Source organism: Alnus glutinosa, chromosome 4, assembly GCF_958979055.1.
Source record: "Alnus glutinosa chromosome 4, dhAlnGlut1.1, whole genome shotgun sequence".
NCBI classification, from domain to species: domain Eukaryota; kingdom Viridiplantae; phylum Streptophyta; class Magnoliopsida; order Fagales; family Betulaceae; genus Alnus; species Alnus glutinosa.
The window spans coordinates 31,295,136-31,306,393 of record NC_084889.1 but is presented as its reverse complement, the minus strand read 5'-3'; the positions used below and the strand labels follow the sequence as shown (position 1 = coordinate 31,306,393).

At 35.6% G+C, this 11,258-nt stretch overlaps 2 protein-coding genes across 2 annotated transcripts; one reads left to right on the top strand and one right to left on the bottom strand.

Annotated features, from left to right (window-relative positions):
• Positions 1-215: 215 nt before the first annotated feature.
• On the top strand, positions 216-3,574 carry LOC133866384 (FCS-Like Zinc finger 14-like). The gene is made up of 2 exons (XM_062302892.1): positions 216-1,075; positions 3,175-3,574. The coding sequence occupies exons 1-2, from the start codon at positions 513-515 to the stop codon at positions 3,335-3,337; spliced, it is 726 nt and encodes a 241-aa protein (XP_062158876.1). The 5' UTR covers positions 216-512; the 3' UTR covers positions 3,338-3,574.
• A 3,743-nt stretch (positions 3,575-7,317) lies between these two features.
• On the bottom strand, positions 7,318-10,529 carry LOC133865241 (probable pectinesterase/pectinesterase inhibitor 46). Its single transcript, XM_062301609.1, has 3 exons — positions 10,117-10,529; positions 8,656-9,403; positions 7,318-8,011 (listed from the first exon to the last, which is right to left on the bottom strand). Exons 1-3 carry the CDS (start codon positions 10,502-10,504, stop codon positions 7,447-7,449), a joined length of 1,701 nt encoding a protein of 566 aa, XP_062157593.1. The 5' UTR covers positions 10,505-10,529; the 3' UTR covers positions 7,318-7,446.
• Between the last annotated feature and the right edge of the window lie 729 nt (positions 10,530-11,258).

Here is an 11,258-nt window from a genome sequence, read left to right as displayed (position 1 = left end):
AATAATATTATAATAGCATAAGAATCTTGAACTTGAAAGCAACATGGTTGGTTAATCAAGAAGGAAGAGAAAAAAGAAGGAAAACGACAACCAGACAATTATCACCAAAAACTATTCATACAAACAATTATTTTTCAATATCATAAAATAAAATAAAATAAAAAAAGCAATTATTATTAGAACGAACCGTTTAAATTCCACCTCCCCAAAACCACAGGCTTTGGAGACCAGAGGAGAGAGCTGAAAAGTACTCTCTCTCTCTCTCTCTCTCTGAAACTATATTTAGCAAAAGAAGAGACCCTCTACTTGCTTCAACATCACTCCTCTAAATTTAGCAGAAGTCTCTTTCTTTCTCTCTCTCTCTCTAGGCGACGATTTCTGTGTCATATCTCAATGTCGCCTAGACTTGAAAAGAGTATCACTCTGAGTCTTCTGTAGCAGAACTGTTTCTAGAACTCAGGTTTTCCTGAGTGGGGTTTTGAGGGATACCCAGTTGATAATTTGCCCGGAAAATGGAGAATTTCCCAGGGAAAAAGAGACCCACGATCAACCTTTCCCTTTTCACTACTCTCTCAGAGTCGTTTTCCTTGGATAAGTCTCCGAGTCCCTCGAAATCTCCTAGGAATTTCCAGGGAGACGTGGTTGGGCTTGGCATAGTGGCTGCCATGACCGATTTGAGCCAAAAAATCTCGGCTAATTCAGCGGTGGTGTCGCCCAGATCGACACCGATCCCCATCTTGTCGTCTGCGAAGGCAGCCGCGAATTTCAGAGGTCCAGTGAGTGATAAGGAGAGAGATGAGGAGGTGGATGAGATGTCTGAGAGCTATACTTGTGTGATTTCGCATCTGGGGAGCAAAGTGGTTGAGAAGCGCGTGTATTTCGATGATAAGCTTAATGGGATTGTTGGTGATTGTTGCGGTGCTGCTTGTGTGGTGAACGACAGTGGGGTCATAGTGTTCTCTGCTTCCCCTGTGAATGTTGGTGAGGCCAGGATGGAGTTTTGGACTGCCGATTTTCTTAGTTCTTGCTATCTTTGCAAGAAGCAGCTTCATGGGCTGGACATTTTCATGTACAGGTAAAGAAAACATGATGCTTATGTTCTTTTAGTTTGTTTCCTTAATTCCTTGGCTTGATAATCTGGGTTGGTTGGGACTTGGGATTGTGAATGATCTGTGACTTGAGTGAGTTTTGGATTATGTTGTTGTCCTCAAGATAAAGCCTTTTTGGTCGAAAAGTTAGTTTCTTGAATATTTTAAGTCATGGATTCACAGTGGACTGAGCATGATTGAATTTTGAATTATGGTTATTGTTTGATTGTTTTTATATTGTTGTCTTTGTGGGAAGTTTGTGTTCGGAATTGTTTTATGCACTTGAAGTTTGGGTTGGTTTAGAAGGATTAATGAATATAGCAAACCTTGTGGATATTTTTATGTCCTTTTGGTTTCGCATATTAGTTCTTGCATTGAAATAGCTAGATGTAGATAGTAATCTAGTGATGACTGATCTGTGAATTTGTGAACCGATTCTAGTTATATACCTAGTTTTGGTTTATGGGTAGCCTTTGAACTAAAGTGGAGGCTCTAATTAATGATTTCTGCATACTTGGGAGCTTTGATATTGTTTTCCCTATTTAAAGCCTTGTCTTCAGGTACAGGCTGGTCCTCTGGTTTTGTAAATAGTTAGGGGGTCTTTGAGAGCCTTGTCAATAGGCTGATAATAAGTGCATGTTATAAACAGATACTTTTCTGCTTGTGATAATTCGTCGTAGAGCTGTTTGAATGATAATTTCATTAATAGAACATATATAGGCTTTGAGTAGTCGGTAGTCCATGCTAGTCACTCTGCTGATACCTTTAACAGAAATCTTTTTATCAAGAAATATATCAGCAGGACAGGCAAAGTCAGTGACTTGGCCCATCAACCTGGTTTTGGAGCTTGGGTTCCATATGCATGGCAGTCTCTTGCAGATCTAGAGTAGAGTTTTATTATTGCTAATTGTTCATCTTCTAGGCCGCACATATATGATATGTCATTAGAGCAGCCAGGATGATTACTTCTACATGTGCTTCTCTTCTAATACATTTTTTTTTTATTAGAAATCCTACCGTTCATCGAAATCATGAGATCTTCTTAATCTATTCTTCAAGCAATATTTCCTCAATCTTTGTTTTTGTTTCGAAACAAAAGCCTTTAGGAAACATAAATGTTCAACCTCTAAATTTATTGTCCCTCTCAAGCTCTTTGTTGTGACTTCTAATAAAAAATGTATCCAGTCAAACTCTTGTTTGCTTTTTCATTATATGGATATGGCTTTAAGTTGCTGATTTAAGCAGCATAATTATTAGTGCAAGCTGCAATTTGCAGTTTCAAGTTTCTTAGGAAGGAATATAAATGCTCATATTAGTTTGACTATTATTTTCATACTCTATTTCACGCTCAAGAAGTAATGCCAGGTGTGATTTATGCTGGCATTCATTTGAAACATGCATATTTATTCTCAATGAAGTTGAAACAGATAGGATCAGGATGATAGCTGTTTTCTTAATTTACACTTTCAACTTGCATCTTTTATTGCATTCAACTCTCAGGAGTCAATATTTTCACCATTGAGCATATTCTTGGCAACCAAATGATGTGTTACTGTTTTTTCCAGTTACCCTCTTAGGCGTCTAATGAGACTGTTTCATCTTCATATTTTTCAAATCTTTTCATTGGCTTCCACTTGAAGAGTTCGCTTCAATCTTTGAGTGGGGTTTTTTTTAGCCATTTATTTTATCAAAGAGCATTCTCTTCTATTTCTCAAGTTCAAATCTTTGATATTTCTAGTTATAGGATGATTCTAGGTTGACTATCTTTTGTCTCTACATTTGGTTTGGTGGGGGCGTTGGGATGAGCAATTTCATAAATTCCCACTTGGTTCTTACATGGTTCATAAAGTTTTTTTTTTTTTTTTTTTTTTGTAAGTAATAAAGTTAGCAGTCCTTATTATGCTGTCCCCCTCTCTTTATTGGAGATATTTGTTGCTGTTGAAGTCTCCCGTTGATCTTGTTTGCTTCTGTATGTGGTCTTGATTCTTTTGGGGTTTTGTTTTATAATTCAAACCTGGAGATCTTTTTGGAGATACCCCACATATTAATTTTCACTGATCAAACACCACTTTATGGACCTTTGCAGAGGGGAAAAAGCATTTTGCAGCTCCGAGTGCCGTGACAAGCATATTAGAAGTGATGATTACAAAGAGAAGTGTGCGTCTGGAGCACTGAAGCCACCGCTTGATTACTCCGTGTCGCCCTGCTCCGGTCCGCTGGTGTTCTTTGCCGGGGTTGCTGCAGCATAGACATTTTTATGATACTTTACGTAAATAAAAATGAAAGTTAAGGGCGTGGAAGGGTGTCCAAATAAACTGTTATCACCGGCTCAATAAACAGTAGATTATATTTGAGAGGGTTTGAGCAAGTTGTATCGATATTTTATACCCCCATATTGAACGGAAATCCTGAGATATACTTTGATTAGAGAATATGTAAATTTGCATTTTCAATATATTATAGTATATAAATGATTAAGTTTACTATTTTTTATCAGTTTAAACTTTTAAAATAAATGATAATTTAACATGGTATTAGTATACTCTCTATTTTAGTCACGTGTCATGTATTGAATCTCACTTGTTGAATAAGAGTTAAGTGTTAGAGTATTAAGTAAATGGTTATTTTTTATTAGCTGATAATATTCAATGTTTAGCCCTCTCTATAAAAAGATAGAGATTTTCAGCAATGTGCTGTTCAAATTAGCCCATATGAGACTTATATGTTCAAATAAATGAGGATTGTTCGGCTATTTATTTGAGCAAGTAGGTCTTATATAAACTTTTTCATATGTACAGTCTAAAATTGTTGACAAATTGCAGTAGATCCTAATCATTGAATTAAAAGAAAAAAAAAAAAAAATTGGAGAAGAAGATATTTATTTGTCAAGTTTGTGAGGCATGTCGTAATTTCGATGACTTTTAATACGAGGGTGGTCCATTATTTTGAAAGCCAGCGTCGATTCCGACAGAAGTGGCATATTCATGGGGTTTGGCTTTATCATTAATTGCTTGAAAACAAAGCCAAACCAAAAATAATACGTAACTAGAATTCAAAGTTGTTTCATTTACTTGACATTATTTAATTCAAGTTGCTTCATTTACTTGACCTCTTGTCCTGGGTTGACAAAACTGGTTGACGTATTGGGTTTGGGTTGATCTGACTAACCTGTCAATCCGTTAAGACCAACTCAAACCCGACATGATTAGCTAAACGGGTTGACACTATAAACCCGAACACGACATGTTTATGAGCTGAGTTACTCGACAAGACACGATATACCCGTTTAACTAACGGGTTGTGCCGGGTTGACATAATCCAACTGACCCAATTCATTTCTTAATTGAAAATATACTTGAAATTTTTCATCAACTCAAACTCTATGATTTGCCTAGCACACACTACCAAATCCATTCCTTTTTCATTCAATCATCTAAAACGAAATACATCAAAAAAATTCAAAATTATAGATTTTATTATAAAATTCGTTACATAACAGAAGAAGAAGAATCACTTGGTCACCAAATGTTTACCTTTCGGATGAGCTGTGCTGAAGTTTAGATAGGAGAGTCACGAGTGGCTTGACAACGGTAGAGAGGAGAGTCATGAGCAGCTTGGCAGGGCTAGAGAGGAGAGTTACGATCAGCTTAGCAGTGCTCGACAATCAATAGCAGCGGTGGAGAGACTGAGACAAAGGGAGAGTAGACAAGACAATGGCCTTGGTGGCAGCACTAGAGAGTCACAACCTCAGGGGCAGCGTTGGAAGGCTAGAGATGAGTTTGAGGGAGGGTGGCGCCGCTAGAGGAAGACAGAGAGACTGAGAGAAAGGGAGAGTAGACGAGACGACGGCCTTGGTGGTGGCGCTAAAGAGTCACGGTCTCACGGGCACTGGACAGTGCTGGACGGCTGGAGACGAGTTTGAGGGAGGGTGGTGTGGCACCGTAGAGCCTAGAGGGACTAGGGAGGGTTAGGAACTGAACAAATGTGATGTTTTAGGGTTAGGAGTAGGAATAGGAGATTAGGGTCTTTTGGTTTCGTGGAATTCTATTATTTTTTTTTTCGTTAACGTGTTAACGGGTCAACTCGCTTGACCCGCAGGTTAACCCATTTGACACGATTGTAAACGGATTAACTCGTTTATGATCCGAACATGATTAATATAAAACCCAAAACTATAACTTCGTGTCAGGTTTGCAGGTTGTGTCAAAAATTGCCAGCCATACTGATCCTACTCTTCGATCTCATTTTGTTTTTCTTTCCACTATTTTGTTTTTTTGTTTTTCCTTGTCTTTTAAGTTGTCAATTCTTTTTCTTTTTTTTATTAAAACTAAAAATATTCTCAAACCACAGCAGGAATTCTTCCAATTTACTAAACAAAATTTCAATGAATTAGATTTTCCATGATTTAGGGTTTTTTATGTAAAAAATATTAAATGATTATATTTATCTTTTTCTGTCTGTTTAAATATATAAAATAACTAATAATTTAATGGTTGTAGCTTGTTTGAAAGCAAACTCTAATGGATTTGCTCTTGTTTTTGTTTTCTAAACAATTTCATATGCAAGTTGGGAATTCGGTTACGTGAGAAAACTCAAAATTTGACCTTGTTTTTTTCCTACTTAATCCACACTCGGGTCCAAATTTCTATGGCCTTTAAATTATTGATATTAATGACGGCCATGATTGGATATTTATTGCAGCAATTATTTGTGAGTAAAAACCATGAGTGCTGGGTAAGCGAATGTGTGGACTTATTGCTCCAATTATTGCATGCAGGTTGGGTAAAAACCAGCAAGTTAGGTTTTTCTTTCTGGACAGAGTTTTCGTTCAATTCGATTTATAAAAATGTTAACTTATTGAGCAGATGAACTTTTGAATAGTACGTGAAAAATATATATTTTTTAAATAAGTTTTTTTTTTAATTTTGTCTTTGCTATTAATAGTACATGTAAAATACACGTGCAAATGTATACATGACATTTTTATAGACTGAATTTGAAAGAAATCTGTGTCACTTCTTAAAACAATCATTTGGTATTAATGCACACAGGTAAAAATGATGTGGGCTGGGCATGATCATTAAGGCTGAAAACTAACCGAACTTGACATATGGATCGAATTGATTTGAAAAGCCCAAAAGAAACCCAAATAAAAAATGGGCTCAGCGGCCCAAAACATCACAACTGCCTAGGTTTTTTAAATTTTAGAAGGATATGAGTTAGTCAACTCCCAAACAAAGCTTTATCATTTCCAGGTAGCAAGTTTTGCTTGTTCTGGAAGGCATCTACAATGAATATTCTTCTCAGAGACTATTGGTAATTTATACCACCGTCGATCCAACAACCATTAAATATCTTAATAATCATAATTTTTAACTACTATCTCAATTTTCTCATTAATTAATCACAATTTCTAACTACTTTAAAAATATATTTTTGATTCGAGATATTAAAAGAGTTTTCTAGTCAAAGACTAAAACTCTATTGTGCCATAACAAAGACTACAAGCCCAATTACAATATTTTACCCAAAATCAAGTTTTGCTTCACAAGATGCACATGCTAGCTAATTTTGTCAATTACCATATACTGGAGGGGGCATGGAAGAGTATTTAGGGTGAGATGTGCCCTTGATTACGGGGATAAATATACTTTGGCTCTCTAAACTAACAACAACTTCTTTTCTTCTTTTTTTTTTTTTTTTTTTTTTTTTTTTAGCTCTGTGAGCTGACATGTCTGACACTTAGATACATCAAACTGCCATTTTGTTACAACTTAGCTCCGTCCGTTAGTCTTGACCGTTATGCTGGACGGAAAATCAAATTTGACCAAAATCTATCCAAAATACTCTTATTTTGACCATTGAAAAATCAAAATTACCATTTTTTTTTTTAAACAAAGAAAAAAAGAAAGAATGAAAGGAAAAATCTTTGCACTAATTAATGATAACAAAGAGTAATTTTGATTTTTCAATGGTAAAAATTAAAAAGCCATCCAAAGTTAAGGGCATTTTCGGTGAATTTAATTACTTTTTTCATATTCTAACACTCTCTTGACCCTTACGTGTGGACCCATGCTCAAATATTATGTTAAATCACAACTTATTCTAAAAACTTGCATTATATAATAAAAATTGATAAATTAAATAATTTAATTAATATTCTAATTAAAATGATCTTTGTTTAGCAATATTGGTATCTTATATAAACTTTTACACGGGCCAAGTGTAATTCATTCAAACCAAATCAATAAATTAAATCTCATTTCAAATATCTTACAAGTGTACGTTGTAGAAAACAAAATGCATTGGCAATATTGCTGTTTTCCTTGCATGAAATGACCCATATTTTGTCACAGCCTCACAGGCCAGATTGATAGGGAACCCCTGCATCCGAAATCCACTGTTTCCCTTTGATGAATGAACCCACTGTGAATTTCTTGGCTTGTTTGCTGGTCATGTTATTCTTTACTCCCACCCAGTTAACTCTATTTTCCAGCGTAGAACCGGGGCCATAGTTTTGAAACTCACTGTAAAATATGGTGTTTGGGGCTGACGTGCCTATCCATGGCAACCATCCACTGGGGTCGATGAAGCTCTCCAAATAGTTACCTATATACACAGTTGTGGAGTAATTCTTCCATGGCCGTCCAAGATATGTTTGGACTGAACTCAAGTCCCCATACGGCGTGATGCTGCAATTCTGGATCGAGATTCCAGTGTTCTGATTTGGGTCAGCCTTGCCTTGCGCCGTGATGGTGTTCTGCTGGCCAGGTAACGGTAATCTAGGCCGGATTGTACAGTTCTGCAAAACCACCGCCGAGTTTCCGAAGATAAAATCAACCGTCCCAGTGATGTTGCATTCACGGTAAAACTGCCGGTTGGTGTGTGCGTAGAGGGTGTCTTGAAATGCATCCATTGAACACCTGTTTCAGTCACACATGAATGAGAGGGTTAAAATATAAATTAAATGATTAGATTGATTTTTTCTATTTTCAATAATTTTAGTTGCTGTCTTTTTTATATTTCCTGTGTTTTTCTGTTCTCTTTATTTCTATTTTTGTTTTCTTAATTTTATTTTATTTTATTTTATTTTTAATTTTCGTTAGGTTTTTGTGCTGGCTTTTTTTTTTTTTGTTAGACATAGTTTTCACTCTCTCTACCGACCATTGATGGTTGTGTCGTTAAGCCTTTTGGGTTTTGTTCCGTTTACAGAACTTTACCTTTTGTAACCACCTTTATTGTATGTATCAATTTATTTGATGAGAAATGTTAGAACTCATTCTAGAGTCTTTTAAAAGTCTTTTTATACTGATATGGTATTCTGTTTTATTTGTTTTTAATAATAAATAAATAAATAAAAATACCACTAAATGACACTAGAAGGAATTCTAGTATTACGGCCTGACAATTTATTTGACCAATTTCCAACTGTTCGATCTTAGGAAGATTATATCGCTGTTTTTTTATTTTTTATTTTTTTATTTCCCTTGAATTCCCTTTTCCTCCTCTCCCAGCATTGAATAGAAGAGAAAAAAAAAAAAATTAAGATAACTAGTGATTTAATAACCTGTAGAAGACGGATTTGTCCGAGTCTGATAATAGGGCCACCGCCTGGTGCTTGATTGCTCCGGCAGTGTTGCAAAACCCCATGTCTATAGCAATGAAGCCTTTGCCAGCTACTGCAAATGTTGCCGTTGAATACGTTGGAGTCCCATCGACGAAGTTGAGTCCACCGGAGACAATTGTATCATTCATTCCATCGCCGACCATCAGAACATTCCACTTGTTCTTATTTATCTGTACATTTTCATAGTAGATCCCTTTCTTCACATATATCACGAACCTCGTGCTGCTTTTGTCAGGGACCGCTTTAAGAGCATCACTGATGTTTTTGCACTGGCCGGAGCCGTCTTGAGCCACAACAATGTTGGCCTGCGTCGTCAAATCTGAAGTTTCAAGTAGCTTCCTATCTTTCGAATTCAGCCACTCTGGGTCAAAACTCATTAGCCGCCGCCGCCGCAGATTCAAAGCGCTTTCTATCTTTGAAATCCATGATACGATGGCAAGGCTGTTGCTTGTTAGTTCAGTAGAATTCTTGAGCCAATTGTCAATAGTGCTCTTTGCTGTTGCATTTGCATTCTCAAAGCCGTCTTTGCACGTCTCCTGATAAGTGCCGGCAGAACTGAGCCATGTTTGGAGATCATCAGCAACATCAAGCAACGAGAGAGAACTGGAGAACAATGTGCCATTAAGATGATCCAATGCCAGGCTCAAAAGTTGGCGACAGCTTTCCAAAGCAGCAACATTCATATTGCCTATTAGAATATAAATTAAATAATTAAATTTATGTATTTTTATAAATTTAAATTTTTGAGATAAGTGATAATTTAATATAGTATAAGTGTTAAATATTTCAAGTGTTGGAGTTTGAACTCACATGTAAAGGAGAATGTTAAAATATGAAAACTTCACTCAACTCGATCCTAAACTTTCATCACATTAGTGTAATTACTCCCTAAACATTCAAAATTCTCAATTTAGTGTATCTATTTTTCAATTTTTTTTTTTTTCAATTGCACCAATCCGTTTGGATTTTCCATTAAATCCTAATAGAGTGGTGTCAAAATTCTCAAAATACTCATCCTTTTTTTTTTTTTTAAGGAAAAAAAGTTGCAAGGATTTAGGGGTTGATCAGGATTTAACGGAATTTGCAAAAATACCTACACTTGGATCTTTGAAATTTTTTTTTATATATTTTCTTTAAAAGAAATAGGGCTATTTTTTTTTTAAGAATTTCAATAGGATTTAATAGAAAATTTTAACAAAAAGGTTAAAATTTCAAAAAAATAAAAAAATAAATTGGAAGATGAATGCATTAATCGAGAGTATTTTAAGTTTAAAAAGTAATTGTAAAAGCAAAAACAATTTCAGAAGCTAAGTGATTTTTTTTTTAAAATTAAAATAATTAAATTCAAGTATTCTTAATTACTTAAACTTTTAAAATAAAATAAATGGTGATTTACGTTACCATTAAAGTTGCTCTGCTCCGAGAAGTACTGATCAGCAACTTTTTGCAACTCAGCGAACGCCACCTGGGTTGCCAACTTGAAGGCATCGATAGGCTGAATGTGGCTCGAGTGAGCTAGCGGAGCGAGACTAGTGGAACACGTGTCAGGGTACAAGGTGACGTCGCAAATGGCTTTTATAGAAGAGGAGAGAGGCTGATCAGCAGAATTTCCACCGGAATTATTAGAAGTTCCGAGCACAGTGGCGACTACAACGCAGACGAGAATGACGGAGGATATGCTTATGATGATGACTCGCTTTCGGGTCTTCCGGCGAGCTTCTTCAAGCTTTGCTTGCTCGGCTGCATCAACTTTGCCATAGCCTCTGAAGGACGACGACATGTTCATCATGTTATCTTCTTGTGCTGGATAGAGCCTTATTCTCTATATACATATATAATACAAGCAGGAATTTTTTGATTGTTTTTGGTAATTCAACGCGGTAGAACGTGCAAGGCACCATTCTCCTACGTGAGCATGTTGAAGGTTCAACGTACCGTTTAGTGCTTCTCATGTTGAAGCTTCATTGACTAACTGGCCAAAAAAAAAAAAAAAAAAAGAAGCAAAATGACGAAATGAGGTCCATGGGATTTAAATCACTAATTGTTGAATGACCAATTATTCTAAAACTTTAAACTGATAAGTACAAGTAAATTTAATTATTTAATTAATATTTTAACACCTCTTTTACATGTGGGAGAAGGATTCTCTCCATTTCATTTCCGGTCCTTTATACTAGAGGGGCAAAATTGATCAAAAAAAAGTGAAATAATAATTGTCTCTCTAAAAGTAAATCAAAAGACCAGCTCCTCTTTATTTCAATTTTCTTCATACGTGGGTTCAAACTCTCTTTTAATATGTGAGATCCAACACGTAAAATTTTTAATTGAAATGTGGGTAAATGACTAAGACAATATTCGAATTTAAAATTTTTTGTTGTGATACCATATTAAATTATCACTTATCCTAAAAATTTAAATTGATAAAAATTAATAAATTTAACAATTTAATCAATACTTTAACACAAATAGGCACCCACAACAACAATGGGAAGTAAGGATCAATAATATGAGAAAGCTGAAAGCTTCCCTAGTGACAAGTGGAG

Bases quoted from the DNA above. Each gene is read 5' to 3' on its own strand.
- LOC133866384 (XM_062302892.1), top strand. From the start codon at position 513: ATGGAGAATTTCCCAGGGAAAAAGAGACCCACGATCAACCTTTCCCTT. The intron at 1,076-3,174 runs GTAAAGAAAACA...GGACCTTTGCAG, and splicing joins CTGGACATTTTCATGTACAG to AGGGGAAAAAGCATTTTGCA.
- LOC133865241 (XM_062301609.1), bottom strand. From the start codon at position 10,504: ATGATGAACATGTCGTCGTCCTTCAGAGGCTATGGCAAAGTTGATGCA. The intron at 9,404-10,116 runs GTAACGTAAATC...ATATTCTAATAG, and splicing joins GGAGCAGAGCAACTTTAATG to GCAATATGAATGTTGCTGCT. The intron at 8,012-8,655 runs GTTATTAAATCA...TGACTGAAACAG, and splicing joins GACAAATCCGTCTTCTACAG to GTGTTCAATGGATGCATTTC.